At 48.6% G+C, this 17,595-nt stretch overlaps 1 protein-coding gene across 1 annotated transcript in view; it reads left to right on the top strand.

Moving 5' to 3' along the window:
• The window catches only part of paxbp1 (PAX3 and PAX7 binding protein 1), a gene marked incomplete in the record, with an annotated part of 74,920 nt that overhangs the window by 47,848 nt on the left and 9,477 nt on the right, over positions 1-17,595 (top strand). Inside the window, 4 exon segments of the mRNA XM_031808988.1 lie at positions 13,184-13,383; positions 13,686-13,730; positions 13,732-13,834; positions 15,389-15,510. Of these exon segments, the coding sequence (XP_031664848.1) occupies positions 13,184-13,383; positions 13,686-13,730; positions 13,732-13,834; positions 15,389-15,510 (470 nt within the window).

Here is a 17,595-nt window from a genome sequence, read left to right as displayed (position 1 = left end):
TTCAGACCCTTCTACCCTCTCACCTTCAGACCCTTCTACCCTCTCACCTTCAGACCCTTCTACCCTCTCACCTTCAGACCCTTCTACCCTCTCACCTTCAGACCCTTCTACCCTCTCACCTTCAGACCCTTCTACCCTCTCACCTTCAGACCCTTCTACCCTCTCACCTTCAGACCCTTCTACCCTCTCACCTTCAGACCCTTCTACCCTCTCACCTTCAGACCCTTCTACCCTCTCACCTTCAGATCCTTCTACCCTCTCACCTTCAGACCCTACTACCCTCTCACCTCCAGACCATTCTACCCTCTCACCTCCAGACCCTTCTACCCTCTCACCTTCAGACCTTCTACCCTCTCACCTTCAGACCTTCTCACCTCCAGACCCTTCTACCCTCTCACCTTCATACCCTTCTACCCTCTCACCTTCAGACCCTTCTACCCTCTCACCTTCAGACCCTTCTACCCTCTCACCTTCAGATCCTTCTACCCTCTCACCTTCAGACCCTTCTACCCTCTCACCTCCAGACCCTTCTACCCTCTCACCTCCAGACCCTTCTACCCTCTCACCTTCAGACCCTTCTACCCTCTCACCTTCAGACCCTTCTACCCTCTCACCTTCAGACCCTTCTACCCTCTCACCTTCAGACCCTTCTACCCTCTCACCTTCAGACCCTTCTACCCTCTCACCTTCAGACCCTTCTACCCTCTCACCTTCAGACCCTTCTACCCTCTCACCTTCAGACCCTTCTACCCTCTCACCTTCAGACCCTTCTACCCTCTCACCTTCAGACCCTTCTACCCTCTCACCTTCAGACCCTTCTACCCTCTCACCTTCAGATCCTTCTACCCTCTCACCTTCAGATCCTTCTACCCTCTCACCTCCAGACCCTTCTACCCTCTCACCTCCAGACCCTTCTACCCTCTCACCTTCAGACCCTTCTACCCTCTCACCTTCAGACCTTCTCACCTCCAGACCCTTCTACCTTCTCACCTCCAGACCCTTCTACCTTCTCACCTCCAGACCCTTCTACCTTCTCACCTCCAGACCCTTCTACCTTCTCACCTCCAGACCCTTCTACCTTCTCACCTCCAGACCCTTCTACCTTCTCACCTCCAGACCCTTCTACCCTCTCACCTTCAGACCCTTCTACCCTCTCACCTTCAGACCCTTCTACCCTCTCACCTTCAGACCCTTCTACCCTCTCACCTTCAGACCCTTCTACCCTCTCACCTTCAGACCCTTCTACCCTCTCACCTTCAGACCCTTCTACCCTCTCACCTTCAGACCCTTCTACCCTCTCACCTTCAGATCCTTCTACCCTCTCACCTTCAGACCCTTCTACCCTCTCACCTTCAGACCCTTCTACCCTCTCACCTTCAGACCCTTCTACCCTCTCACCTTCAGATCCTTCTACCCTCTCACCTCCAGACCCTTCTACCCTCTCACCTTCAGACCCTTCTACCCTCTCACCTTCAGACCTTCTCACCTCCAGACCCTTCTACCTTCTCACCTCCAGACCCTTCTACCTTCTCACCTCCAGACCCTTCTACCTTCTCACCTTCAGACCCTTCTACCCTCTCACCTTCAGACCCTTCTACCCTCTCACCTTCAGACCCTTCTACCCTCTCACCTTCAGACCCTTCTACCCTCTCACCTTCAGACCCTTCTACCCTCTCACCTTCAGACCCTTCTACCCTCTCACCTTCAGACCCTTCTACCCTCTCACCTTCAGACCCTTCTACCCTCTCACCTTCAGACCCTTCTACCTTCTCACCTCCAGACCCTTCTACCTTCTCACCTCCAGACCCTTCTACCTTCTCACCTCCAGACCCTTCTACCCTCTCACCTTCAGACCCTTCTACCCTCTCACCTTCAGACCCTTCTACCCTCTCACCTTCAGACCCTTCTACCCTCTCACCTTCAGACCCTTCTACCCTCTCACCTTCAGACCCTTCTACCCTCTCACCTTCAGACCCTTCTACCTTCTCACCTTCAGACCCTTCTACCCTCTCACCTTCAGACCCTTCTACCCTCTCACCTTCAGACCCTTCTACCCTCTCACCTTCAGACCCTTCTACCCTCTCACCTTCAGACCCTTCTACCCTCTCACCTTCAGACCCTTCTACCCTCTCACCTTCAGACCCTTCTACCCTCTCACCTTCAGACCCTTCTACCCTCTCACCTTCAGACCCTTCTACCTTCTCACCTTCAGACCCTTCTACCCTCTCACCTTCAGACCCTTCTACCCTCTCACCTTCAGACCCTTCTACCCTCTCACCTTCAGACCCTTCTACCCTCTCACCTTCAGACCCTTCTACCCTCTCACCTTCAGACCCTTCTACCCTCTCACCTTCAGACCCTTCTACCCTCTCACCTTCAGACCCTTCTACCCTCTCACCTCCAGACCCTTCTACCCTCTCACCTCCAGACCCTTCTACCCTCTCACCTCCAGACCCTTCTACCCTCTCACCTTCAGACCTTCTCACCTCCAGACCCTTCTACCTTCTCACCTCCAGACCCTTCTACCTTCTCACCTTCAGACCCTTCTACCCTCTCACCTTCAGACCCTTCTACGCTCTCACCTTCAGACCCTTCTACCTTCTCACCTTCAGACCCTTCTACCCTCTCACCTTCAGACCCTTCTACCCTCTCACCTTCAGACCCTTCTACCCTCTCACCTTCAGACCCTTCTACCCTCTCACCTTCAGACCCTTCTACCCTCTCACCTTCAGACCCTTCTACCCTCTCACCTTCAGACCCTTCTACCCTCTCACCTCCAGACCCTTCTACCCTCTCACCTCCAGACCCTTCTACCCTCTCACCTCCAGACCCTTCTACCCTCTCACCTTCAGACCTTCTCACCTCCAGACCCTTCTACCTTCTCACCTCCAGACCCTTCTACCTTCTCACCTCCAGACCCTTCTACCCTCTCACCTTCAGACCCTTCTACCCTCTCACCTTCAGACCCTTCTACCCTCTCACCTTCAGACCCTTCTACCCTCTCACCTTCAGACCCTTCTACCCTCTCACCTTCAGACCCTTCTACCCTCTCACCTTCAGACCCTTCTACCCTCTCACCTTCAGACCCTTCTACCCTCTCACCTTCAGACCCTTCTACCCTCTCACCTTCAGACCCTTCTACCCTCTCACCTTCAGACCCTTCTACCCTCTCACCTTCAGACCCTTCTACCCTCTCACCTTCAGACCCTTCTACCCTCTCACCTTCAGACCCTTCTACCCTCTCACCTTCAGACCCTTCTACCCTCTCACCTTCAGACCCTTCTACCCTCTCACCTTCAGACCCTTCTACCCTCTCACCTTCAGACCCTTCTACCCTCTCACCTTCAGACCCTTCTACCCTCTCACCTTCAGACCCTTCTACCCTCTCACCTTCAGACCCTTCTACCCTCTCACCTTCAGACCCTTCTACCCTCTCACCTTCAGACCCTTCTACCCTCTCACCTTCAGACCCTTCTACCCTCTCACCTTCAGACCCTTCTACCCTCTCACCTTCAGACCCTTCTACCCTCTCACCTTCAGACCCTTCTACCCTCTCACCTTCAGACCCTTCTACCCTCTCACCTTCAGACCCTTCTACCCTCTCACCTTCAGACCCTTCTACCCTCTCACCTTCAGACCCTTCTACCCTCTCACCTTCAGACCCTTCTACCCTCTCACCTTCAGATCCTTCTACCCTCTCACCTTCAGATCCTTCTACCCTCTCACCTCCAGACCCTTCTACCCTCTCACCTCCAGACCCTTCTACCCTCTCACCTTCAGACCCTTCTACCCTCTCACCTTCAGACCTTCTCACCTCCAGACCCTTCTACCTTCTCACCTCCAGACCCTTCTACCTTCTCACCTCCAGACCCTTCTACCTTCTCACCTCCAGACCCTTCTACCTTCTCACCTCCAGACCCTTCTACCTTCTCACCTCCAGACCCTTCTACCTTCTCACCTCCAGACCCTTCTACCCTCTCACCTTCAGACCCTTCTACCCTCTCACCTTCAGACCCTTCTACCCTCTCACCTTCAGACCCTTCTACCCTCTCACCTTCAGACCCTTCTACCCTCTCACCTTCAGACCCTTCTACCCTCTCACCTTCAGACCCTTCTACCCTCTCACCTTCAGACCCTTCTACCCTCTCACCTTCAGATCCTTCTACCCTCTCACCTTCAGACCCTTCTACCCTCTCACCTTCAGACCCTTCTACCCTCTCACCTTCAGACCCTTCTACCCTCTCACCTTCAGATCCTTCTACCCTCTCACCTCCAGACCCTTCTACCCTCTCACCTTCAGACCCTTCTACCCTCTCACCTTCAGACCTTCTCACCTCCAGACCCTTCTACCTTCTCACCTCCAGACCCTTCTACCTTCTCACCTCCAGACCCTTCTACCTTCTCACCTTCAGACCCTTCTACCCTCTCACCTTCAGACCCTTCTACCCTCTCACCTTCAGACCCTTCTACCCTCTCACCTTCAGACCCTTCTACCCTCTCACCTTCAGACCCTTCTACCCTCTCACCTTCAGACCCTTCTACCCTCTCACCTTCAGACCCTTCTACCCTCTCACCTTCAGACCCTTCTACCCTCTCACCTTCAGACCCTTCTACCCTCTCACCTTCAGACCCTTCTACCCTCTCACCTTCAGACCCTTCTACCCTCTCACCTTCAGATCCTTCTACCCTCTCACCTTCAGATCCTTCTACCCTCTCACCTCCAGACCCTTCTACCCTCTCACCTCCAGACCCTTCTACCCTCTCACCTTCAGACCCTTCTACCCTCTCACCTTCAGACCTTCTCACCTCCAGACCCTTCTACCTTCTCACCTCCAGACCCTTCTACCTTCTCACCTCCAGACCCTTCTACCTTCTCACCTCCAGACCCTTCTACCTTCTCACCTCCAGACCCTTCTACCTTCTCACCTCCAGACCCTTCTACCCTCTCACCTTCAGACCCTTCTACCCTCTCACCTTCAGACCCTTCTACCCTCTCACCTTCAGACCCTTCTACCCTCTCACCTTCAGACCCTTCTACCCTCTCACCTTCAGACCCTTCTACCCTCTCACCTTCAGACCCTTCTACCTTCTCACCTTCAGACCCTTCTACCCTCTCACCTTCAGATCCTTCTACCCTCTCACCTTCAGACCCTTCTACCCTCTCACCTTCAGACCCTTCTACCCTCTCACCTTCAGACCCTTCTACCCTCTCACCTTCAGACCCTTCTACCCTCTCACCTTCAGACCCTTCTACCCTCTCACCTTCAGACCCTTCTACGCTCTCACCTTCAGACCCTTCTACCTTCTCACCTTCAGACCCTTCTACCCTCTCACCTTCAGACCCTTCTACCCTCTCACCTTCAGACCCTTCTACCCTCTCACCTTCAGACCCTTCTACCCTCTCACCTTCAGACCCTTCTACCCTCTCACCTTCAGACCCTTCTACCCTCTCACCTTCAGACCCTTCTACCCTCTCACCTCCAGACCCTTCTACCCTCTCACCTCCAGACCCTTCTACCCTCTCACCTCCAGACCCTTCTACCCTCTCACCTTCAGACCTTCTCACCTCCAGACCCTTCTACCTTCTCACCTCCAGACCCTTCTACCTTCTCACCTTCAGACCCTTCTACCCTCTCACCTTCAGACCCTTCTACGCTCTCACCTTCAGACCCTTCTACCTTCTCACCTTCAGACCCTTCTACCCTCTCACCTTCAGACCCTTCTACCCTCTCACCTTCAGACCCTTCTACCCTCTCACCTTCAGACCCTTCTACCCTCTCACCTTCAGACCCTTCTACCCTCTCACCTTCAGACCCTTCTACCCTCTCACCTTCAGACCCTTCTACCCTCTCACCTCCAGACCCTTCTACCCTCTCACCTCCAGACCCTTCTACCCTCTCACCTCCAGACCCTTCTACCCTCTCACCTTCAGACCTTCTCACCTCCAGACCCTTCTACCTTCTCACCTCCAGACCCTTCTACCTTCTCACCTCCAGACCCTTCTACCCTCTCACCTTCAGACCCTTCTACCCTCTCACCTTCAGACCCTTCTACCCTCTCACCTTCAGACCCTTCTACCCTCTCACCTTCAGACCCTTCTACCCTCTCACCTTCAGACCCTTCTACCCTCTCACCTTCAGACCCTTCTACCCTCTCACCTTCAGACCCTTCTACCCTCTCACCTTCAGACCCTTCTACCCTCTCACCTTCAGACCCTTCTACCCTCTCACCTTCAGACCCTTCTACCCTCTCACCTTCAGACCCTTCTACCCTCTCACCTTCAGACCCTTCTACCCTCTCACCTTCAGACCCTTCTACCCTCTCACCTTCAGACCCTTCTACCCTCTCACCTTCAGACCCTTCTACCCTCTCACCTTCAGACCCTTCTACCCTCTCACCTTCAGACCCTTCTACCCTCTCACCTTCAGACCCTTCTACCCTCTCACCTTCAGACCCTTCTACCCTCTCACCTTCAGACCCTTCTACCCTCTCACCTTCAGACCCTTCTACCCTCTCACCTCCAGACCCTTCTACCCTCTCACCTCCAGACCCTTCTACCCTCTCACCTTCAGACCCTTCTACCCTCTCACCTTCAGACCTTCTCACCTCCAGACCCTTCTACCTTCTCACCTCCAGACCCTTCTACCTTCTCACCTCCAGACCCTTCTACCTTCTCACCTTCAGACCCTTCTACCCTCTCACCTTTTTACCCTTCTACCCTCTCACCTTCAGACCCTTCTACCCTCTCACCTTCAGACCCTTCTACCCTCTCACCTTCAGACCCTTCTACCCTCTCACCTTCAGACCCTTCTACCCTCTCACCTTCAGACCCTTCTACCCTCTCACCTTCAGACCCTTCTACCCTCTCACCTTCAGACCCTTCTACCCTCTCACCTTCAGACCCTTCTACCCTCTCACCTTCAGACCCTTCTACCCTCTCACCTTCAGACCCTTCTACCCTCTCACCTTCAGACCCTTCTACCCTCTCACCTCCAGACCCTTCTACCCTCTCACCTCCAGACCCTTCTACCCTCTCACCTCCAGACCCTTCTACCCTCTCACCTTCAGACCTTCTCACCTCCAGACCCTTCTACCTTCTCACCTCCAGACCCTTCTACCTTCTCACCTTCAGACCCTTCTACCCTCTCACCTTCAGACCCTTCTACGCTCTCACCTTCAGACCCTTCTACCTTCTCACCTTCAGACCCTTCTACCCTCTCACCTTCAGACCCTTCTACCCTCTCACCTTCAGACCCTTCTACCCTCTCACCTTCAGACCCTTCTACCCTCTCACCTTCAGACCCTTCTACCCTCTCACCTTCAGACCCTTCTACCCTCTCACCTTCAGACCCTTCTACCCTCTCACCTCCAGACCCTTCTACCCTCTCACCTCCAGACCCTTCTACCCTCTCACCTCCAGACCCTTCTACCCTCTCACCTTCAGACCTTCTCACCTCCAGACCCTTCTACCTTCTCACCTCCAGACCCTTCTACCTTCTCACCTCCAGACCCTTCTACCTTCTCACCTCCAGACCCTTCTACCCTCTCACCTTCAGACCCTTCTACCCTCTCACCTTCAGACCCTTCTACCCTCTCACCTTCAGACCCTTCTACCCTCTCACCTTCAGACCCTTCTACCCTCTCACCTTCAGACCCTTCTACCCTCTCACCTTCAGACCCTTCTACCCTCTCACCTTCAGACCCTTCTACCCTCTCACCTTCAGACCCTTCTACCCTCTCACCTTCAGACCCTTCTACCCTCTCACCTTCAGACCCTTCTACCCTCTCACCTTCAGACCCTTCTACCCTCTCACCTTCAGACCCTTCTACCCTCTCACCTTCAGACCCTTCTACCCTCTCACCTTCAGACCCTTCTACCCTCTCACCTTCAGACCCTTCTACCCTCTCACCTTCAGACCCTTCTACCCTCTCACCTTCAGACCCTTCTACCCTCTCACCTTCAGACCCTTCTACCCTCTCACCTTCAGACCCTTCTACCCTCTCACCTTCAGACCCTTCTACCCTCTCACCTTCAGACCCTTCTACCCTCTCACCTTCAGACCCTTCTACCCTCTCACCTTCAGACCCTTCTACCCTCTCACCTTCAGACCCTTCTACCCTCTCACCTTCAGACCCTTCTACCCTCTCACCTTCAGACCCTTCTACCCTCTCACCTTCAGACCCTTCTACCCTCTCACCTTCAGATCCTTCTACCCTCTCAGCTTCAGACCCTTCTACCCTCTCACCTTCAGACCCTTCTACCCTCTCACCTTCAGACCCTTCTACCCTCTCACCTTCAGACCCTTCTACCCTCTCACCTTCAGACCCTTCTACCCTCTCACCTTCAGACCCTTCTACCCTCTCACCTTCAGACCCTTCTACCCTCTCACCTTCAGACCCTTCTACCCTCTCAGCTTCAGACCCTTCTACCCTCTCACCTTCAGACCCTTCTACCCTCTCACCTTCAGATCCTTCTACCCTCTCAGCTTCAGACCCTTCTACCCTCTCAGCTTCAAACCCTTCTACCCTCTCACCTTCAGACCCTTCTACCCTCTCACCTTCAGACCCTTCTACCCTCTCACCTTCAGACCCTTGTTTAGTGTTGATCCTGTTGATCCTGTTTATCTCCAGATCGTATAGTGTGATATGTTGATCCTGTTTATCCCCAGATCGTATAGTGCGATATGTTGATCCTGTTGATCCCCAGATCGTATAGTGTGATATGTTGATCCCCAGATCGTATAGTGTGACATGTTGATCCCCAGATCGTATAGTGTGACATGTTGATCCCCAGATCGTATAGTGTGACATGTTGATCCCCAGATCGTATAGTGTGATATGTTGATCCCCAGATCGTATAGTGTGATATGTTGATCCCCAGATCGTATCGTGTGATATGTTGATCCCCAGATCGTATAGTGTGATATGTTGATCCCCAGATCGTATAGTGTGATATGTTGATCCCCAGATCGTATAGTGTGATATGTTGATCCCCAGATCGTATAGTGTGATATGTTGATCCCCAGATCGTATAGTGTGATATGTTGATCCCCAGATCGTATAGTGTGATATGTTGATCCCCAGATCGTATAGTGTGATATGTTGATCATGTTGATCCCCAGATCGTATAGTGTGATATGTTGATCCTGTTTATCTCCAGATCGTATAGTGTGATATGTTGATCCCCAGATCGTATATGTGATATGTTGATCCATGTTGATCCCCCAGATCGTTAGTGTGATATGTTTGATCCTGTTGATCCCCAGATCGTATAGTGTGATATGTTGATCATGTTTATCTCCAGATCGTATAGTGTGATATGTTGATCCCCAGATCGTATAGTGTGATATGTTGATCCTGTTTATCCCCAGATCGTATAGTGTGATATGTTGATCCTGTTTATCACCAGATCGTATAGTGTGATATGTTGATCCTGTTTATCTCCGATCGTATAGTGTGATATGTTGATCCTGTTTATCCCCAGATCGTATAGTGTGATATGTTGATCCCCAGATCGTATAGTGTGATATGTTGATCCTGTTTATCCCCAGATCGTATAGTGTGATATGTTGATCCTGTTTATCACCAGATCGTATAGTGTGATATGTTGATCCTGTTTATCTCCAGATCGTATAGTGTGATATGTTGATCCTGTTTATCCCCAGATCGTTATAGTGTGATATGTTGATCCCCAGATCGTATAGTGTGATATGTTGATCCTGTTTATCCCCAGATCGTATAGTGTGATATGTTGATCCTGTTTATCACCAGATCGTATAGTGTGATATGTTGATCCTGTTTATCTCCAGATCGTATAGTGTGATATGTTGATCCTGTTTATCCCCAGATCGTATAGTGTGATATGTTGATCCTGTTTATCCCCAGATCGTATAGTGTGATATGTTGATCCTGTTTATCTCCAGATCGTATAATGTGATATGTTGATCCCCAGATCGTATAGTGTGATATGTTGATCATGTTGATCCCCAGATCGTATAGTGTGATATGTTGATCCTGTTGATCCCCAGATCGTATAGTGTGATATGTTGATCATGTTTATCTCCAGATCGTATAGTGTGATATGTTGATCCCCAGATCGTATAGTGTGATATGTTGATCCTGTTCATCCCCAGATCGTATAGTGTGATATGTTGATCCTGTTATCACCAGATCGTATAGTGTGATATGTTGATCCTGTTTATCTCCAGATCGTATAGTGTGATATGTTGATCCTGTTTATCCCCAGATCGTATAGTGTGATATGTTGATCCTGTTTATCCCCAGATCGTATAGTGTGATATGTTGATCCTGTTTATCTCCAGATCGTATAGTGTGATATGTTGATCCCCAGATCGTATAGTGTGATATGTTGATCCTGTTTATCCCCAGATCGTATAGTGTGATATGTTGATCATGTTGATCCCCAGATCGTATAGTGTGATATGTTGATCCTGTTGATCCCCAGATCGTATAGTGTGATATGTTGATCCTGTTGATCTCCAGATCGTATAGTGTGATATGTTGATCCTGTTTATCTCCAGATCGTATAGTGTGATATGTTGATCCTGTTTATCCCCAGATCGTATAGTGCGATATGTTGATCCTGTTTATCTCCAGATCGTATAGTGTGATATGTTGATCCTGTTGATCCCCAGATCGTATAGTGTGATATTTTGATCCTGTTTATCTCCAGATCGTATAGTGCGTTATGTTGATCCTGTTTATCTCCAGATCGTATAGTGCGATACGTTGATCCTGTTGATCCCCAGATCGTATAGTGTGATACGTTGATCCTGTTGATCCCCAGATCGTATAGTGCGTTATGTTGATCCTGTTTATCCCCAGATCGTATAGTGCGATATGTTGATCCTGTTTATCCCCAGATCGTATAGTGCGATATGTTGATCCTGTTTATCTCCAGATCGTATAGTGCGATATGTTGATCCTGTTTATCCCCAGATCGTATAGTGTGATATGTTGATCCTGTTTATCTCCAGATCGTATAGTGTGATATGTTGATCCTGTTTATCTCCAGATCGTATAGTGTGATATGTTGATCCTGTTTATCTCCAGATCGTATAGTGTGATATGTTGATCCTGTTTATCCCCAGATCGTATAGTGTGATATGTTGATCCTGTTTATCCCCAGATCGTATAGTGTGATATGTTGATCCCCAGATCGTATAGTGTGATATGTTGATCCTGTTTATCCCCAGATCGTATAGTGTGATATGTTGATCCTGTTGATCCCCAGATCGTATAGTGTGAATTGTTGATCCTGTTGATCCCCAGATCGTATAGTGTGATATGTTGATCCTGTTTATCCCCAGATCGTATAGTGTGATATGTTGATCCTGTTTATCTCCAGATCGTATAGTGTGATATGTTGATCCTGTTGATCCCCAGATCGTATAGTGCGATATGTTGATCCTGTTGATCCCCAGATCGTATAGTGCGATATGTTGATCCTGTTTATCCCCAGATCGTATAGTGCGATATGTTGATCCTGTTTATCCCCAGATCGTATAGTGCGATATGTTGATCCTGTTGATCTCCAGATCGTATAGTGTGATATGTTGATCCTGTTTATCTCCAGATCGTATAGTGTGATATGTTGATCCTGTTTATCCCCAGATCGTATAGTGCGATATGTTGATCCTGTTTATCCCCAGATCGTATAGTGCGATATGTTGATCCTGTTTATCCCCAGATCGTATAGTGCGATATGTTGATCCTTTTTATCCCCAGATCGTATAGTGCGATATGTTGATCCTGTTTATCCCCAGATCGTATAGTGTGATATGTTGATCCTGTTTATCCCCAGATCGTATAGTGCGATATGTTGATCCTGTTTATCTCTGGATCGTATAGTGTGATATGTTGATCCTGTTGATCCCCAGATCGTATAGTGTGATATGTTGATCCTGTTTATCCCCAGATCGTATAGTGTGATATGTTGATCCTGTTGATCCCCAGATCGTATAGTGTGATATGTTGATCCTGTTGATCTCCAGATCGTATAGTGTGATATGTTGATCCTGTTTATCTCCAGATCGTATAGTGTGATATGTTGATCCTGTTGATCTCCAGATCGTATAGTGTGATATGTTGATCCTGTTGATCCCCTGATCGTATAGTGTGATATGTTGATCCTGTTTATTCCCAGATCGTATAGTGTGATATGTTGATCCTGTTGATCCCCAGATCGTATAGTGTGATATGTTGATCCCCAGATCGTATAGTGTGATATGTTGATCCTGTTGATCCCCAGATCGTATAGTGTGATATGTTGATCCTGTTGATCCCCAGATCGTATAGTGTGATATGTTGATCCTGTTGATCCCCAGATCGTATAGTGTGATATGTTGATCCTGTTGATCCCCAGATCGTATAGTGCGTTATGTTGATCCTGTTGATCCCCAGATCGTATAGTGTGATATGTTGATCCTGTTTATCTCCAGATCGTATAGTGCGTTATGTTGATCCTGCTTATCCCCAGATCGTATAGTGTGATATGTTGATCCTGTTTATCTCCAGATCGTATAGTGTGATATGTTGATCCTGTTTATCCCCAGATCGTATAGTGCGATATGTTGATCCTGTTTATCCCCAGATCGTATAGTGCGTTATGTTGATCCTGTTTATCTCCAGATCGTATAGTGCGATATGTTGATCCTGTTTATCCCCAGATCGTATAGTGTGATATGTTGATCCTGTTTATCCCCAGATCGTATAGTGCGATATGTTGATCCTGTTTATCCCCAGATCGTATAGTGCGTTATGTTGATCCTGTTTATCTCCAGATCGTATAGTGTGATATGTTGATCCTGTTTATCCCCAGATCGTATAGTGTGATATGTTGATCCTGTTTATCCCCAGATCGTATAGTGCGATATGTTGATCCTGTTTATCCCCAGATCGTATAGTGCGTTATGTTGATCCTGTTTATCTCCAGATCGTATAGTGTGATATGTTGATCCTGTTTATCCCCAGATCGTATAGTGTGATATGTTGATCCTGTTTATCCCCAGATCGTATAGTGTGATATGTTGATCCTGTTTATCCCCAGATCGTATAGTGCGATATGTTGATCCTGTTTATCTCCAGATCGTATAGTGTGATATGTTGATCCTGTTTATCCCCAGATCGTATAGTGTGATATGTTGATCCTGTTTATCCCCAGATCGTATAGTGCGTGAGAGTAAGAAGGTTTTTGAAGATGTGCTGGAGGACTTCCATTCTCTGGACAGTATCAAGAGTCGTTTTGAGGTGTGGAGACATCTCTACTTCACCTGCTACAGAGACGCTTACATAGGACTGTGTCTGCCCAAATTATTCAACCCCCTAGTACGACTACAGCTCATCACATGGAGCCCTCTACAGGTACGTGAAAAGGTAGTGTGTGTGTGTGGGGACGGCCAAAACTGGCCACAATTTTAATTTGACACACACACACACACACAAGTAAACCAAACAAATCTCTCTCTCTCTCTGTCTCTCTGTCTGTCTCTCTGTCTGTCTCTCTCTCTGTCTCTCTCTCTCTCTCTGTCTCTCTCTCTATCTCTCTCCTCTGTCTCTCTCCTCTGTCTCTCTCCTCTGTCTCTCTGTCTGTCTCTCTCTCCTCTGTCTCTCTCTCTCTCTGTCTCTCTCTGTCTCTCTCCTCTGTCTCTCTTCTCTGTCTCTAGGAGAAGTGTGCTAACTTCGAGTACATGTTGTGGTTTGAGTCGTTGTTTGTTCTATGGCTGTGAGGAGCAGAGTGGAATGAAGAAAGGAGACGTGGACATCAACCTACTGCCGGCTATAGTGGAGAGGGTTATACTGCCAAAACTAGCAGGTAACACATCAACCTGTCTGTTATAGTGGAGAGGGTTATACTGCCAGACTAGCAGGTAACACATCAACCTGTCTGTTATAGTGGAGATGGTTATACTGCCAAAACTAGCAGGTAACACATCAACCTGTCTGTTATAGTGGAGAGGGTTATACTGCCAAAACTAGCAGGTAACACATCAACCTGTCTGTTATAGTGGAGAGGGTTATACTGCCAAAACTAGCAGGTAACACATCAACCTGTCTGTTATAGTGGAGAGGGTTATACTGCCAAAACTAGCAGGTAACACATCAACCTGTCTGTTATAGTGGAGAGGGTTATACTGCCAGACTAGCAGGTAACACATCAACCTGTCTGTTATAGTGGAGAGGGTTATACTGCCAGACTAGCAGGTAACACGTCAACCTACTGTCTGTTATAGTGGAGAGGGTTATACTGCCAGACTAGCAGGTAACACATCAACCTACTGTCTGTTATAGTGGAGAGGGTTATACTGCCAGACTAGCAGGTAACACATTCAACCTACTGTCTGTTATAGTGGAGAGGGTTATACTGCCAGACTAGCAGGTAACACATCAACCTACTGTCTGTTATAGTGGAGAGGGTTATACTGCCAGACTAGCACGTAACACATCAACCTGTCTGTTATAGTGGAGAGGGTTATACTGCCAGACTAGCAGGTAACACATCAACCTGTCTGTTATAGTGGAGAGGGTTATACTGCCAGACTAGCAGATAACACGTCAACCTACTGTCTGTTATAGTGGAGAGGGTTATACTGCCAGACTAGCAGGTAACACGTCAACCTGTCTGTTATAGTGGAGAGGGTTATACTGCCAGACTAGCACGTAACACATCAACCTGTCTGTTATAGTGGAGAGGGTTATACTGCCAGACTAGCAGGTAACACATCAACCTGTCTGTTATAGTGGAGAGGGTTATACTGCCAGACTAGCACGTAACACATCAACCTGTCTGTTATAGTGGAGAGGGTTATACTGCCAGACTAGCAGGTAACACATCAACCTGTCTGTTATAGTGGAGAGGGTTATACTGCCAGACTAGCAGATAACACATCAACCTACTGCCGGCTATAGTGGAGAGGGTTATACTTCCAGACTAGCAGGTAACACATCAACCTGTCTGTTATAGTGGAGAGGGTTATACTGCCAGACTAGCAGGTAACACATCAACCTGTCTGTTATAGTGGAGAGGGTTATACTGCCAGACTAGCAGGTAACACATCAACCTGTCTGTTATAGTGGAGAGGGTTATACTGCCAGACTAGCAGGTAACACATCAACCTGTCTGTTATAGTGGAGAGGGTTATACTGCCAGACTAGCAGGTAACACATCAACCTGTCTGTTATAGTGGAGAGGGTTATACTGCCAGACTAGCAGGTAACACATCAACCTACTGCCGGCTATAGTGGAGATTTAGTTATGACTAAATATCACACAGAACACATTCTCCATTTGTCTGGGAAACCCCGTTGACACCAGAAATTAATATCTTACGGTCTCCCCCTCTCTGTCTCCCCCTCTCTGTCTCTGCAGTGCTCGCTGAGCAGGTGTGGGATCCTCTGTCCTGTAGTCAGACAACCAGACTGGTGAGCTTCGTGACCAGACTACTCAGAGGATACCCTACTGTTCTGAATGGAGACAACAGGAACACACAGGTTAGTACAGACACACACACCCCTACTGTTCTGAATGGAGACAACAGGAACACACAGGTTAGTACACACACACACACCCTACTGTTCTGAATGGAGACAACAGGAACACACAGGTTAGTACACACACACACCCTACTGTTCTGAATGAGACAACAGGAACACACAGGTTAGTTACACACACACAAACCCTACTGTTCTGAATGGAGACAACAGGAACACACAGGTTAGTACACACACACACACCCTACTGTTCTGAATGGAGACAACAGGAACACACAGGTTAGTACACACACACACACCCTACTGTTCTGAATGGAGACAACAGGAACACACAGGTTAGTACACACACACACACCCTACTGTTCTGAATGGAGACAACAGGAACACACAGGTTAGTACACACACACACACCCTACTGTTCTGAATGGAGACAACAGGAACACACAGGTTAGTACAGACACACACACCCTACTGTTCTGAATGGAGACAACAGGAACACACAGGTTAGTACAGACACACACACCCTACTGTTCTGAATGGAGACAACAGGAACACACAGGTTAGTACACACACACACCCTACTGTTCTGAATGGAGACAACAGGAACACACAGGTTAGTACACACACACACACACACACACACACACACACACACCCTACTGTTCTGAATGGAGACAACAGGAACACACAGGTTAGTACACCACACACACACCCTACTGTTCTGAATGGAGACAACAGGAACACACAGGTTAGTAGCACACACACCCTACTGTTCTGAATGGAGACAACAGGAACACACAGGTTAGTACACACACCACACACCCTACTGTTCTGAATGGAGACAACAGGAACACACAGGTTAGTACACACACACACAACCCTACTGTTCTGAATGGAGACAACAGGAACACACAGGTAGTACACACACACACACCCTACTGTTCTGAATGGAGACAACAGGAACACACAGGTTAGTAACACACACACACACTCACACACACACACCCTACTGTTCTGAATGGAGACAACAGAACACACAGGTTAGTACACACACACACACACACACACCACACACACACCCTGCTGTTCTGAATGGAGACAACAGGAACACACAGGTTTAGTAACACACACACACACACACACACCCTGCTGTTCTGAATGGAGACAACAGGAACCACAGGTTAGTACACACACACACACACACACACCCTGCTGTTCTGAATGGAGACAACAGGAACACACAGGTTAGTACAGACACACACACCCTACTACTGTTTCTGAATGGAGACAACAGGAACACCACAGGTTAGACACACACACACACCCTACTGTTCTGAATGGAGACAACAGGAACACACAGGTTAGTACACACACACACACCCTACTGTTCTGAATGGAGACAACAGGAACACACAGGTTAGTACACACACACACACCCTACTGTTCTGAATGGAGACAACAGGAACACACAGGTTAGTACACACACACACCCTACTGTTCTGAATGGAGACAACAGGAACACACAGGTTAGCACACACACTCTACTGTTCTGAATGGAGACAACAGGAACACACAGGTTAGTACACACACACACCCTACTGTTCTGAATGGAGACCGACAGGAACCACAGGTTAGGCACACACAACACACACAACCACACACACACACACACACACCCCTACTGTCTGAAATGGAGACAACAGGAACAAACAGGTTAGTACACTAACACACCCTACGTTCTGAATCGGAGGAGGACAACAGGCGGGGAACACACAGGTTATTTAGCACACAACACACCACACAAACACACCACACACACACACACCCACTACAAACACACCCTACTTTTAGAATGGAGACAACAGGGAAACACACAGGTAGAACACACACCACACACTACACACACACACCCGACTGTTCTGATAGGATACAACAGGAAACACACAGGTTAGTACACACACCCACACCCTTACTGTGTTCTGAATGGAAGACGACAGGAACCACAGGTTAGCCCACACACAAACACAACCACACCGCTACTGTCTGAATGGAGACAAACGGAACACACAGGTTAGTACACACACA

This window comes from Oncorhynchus kisutch, linkage group LG29 (assembly GCF_002021735.2).
Source record: "Oncorhynchus kisutch isolate 150728-3 linkage group LG29, Okis_V2, whole genome shotgun sequence".
Classification (NCBI taxonomy): Eukaryota; Metazoa; Chordata; class Actinopteri; order Salmoniformes; family Salmonidae; genus Oncorhynchus; species Oncorhynchus kisutch.
This window is presented reverse-complemented; position numbering and strand designations above follow the sequence as displayed.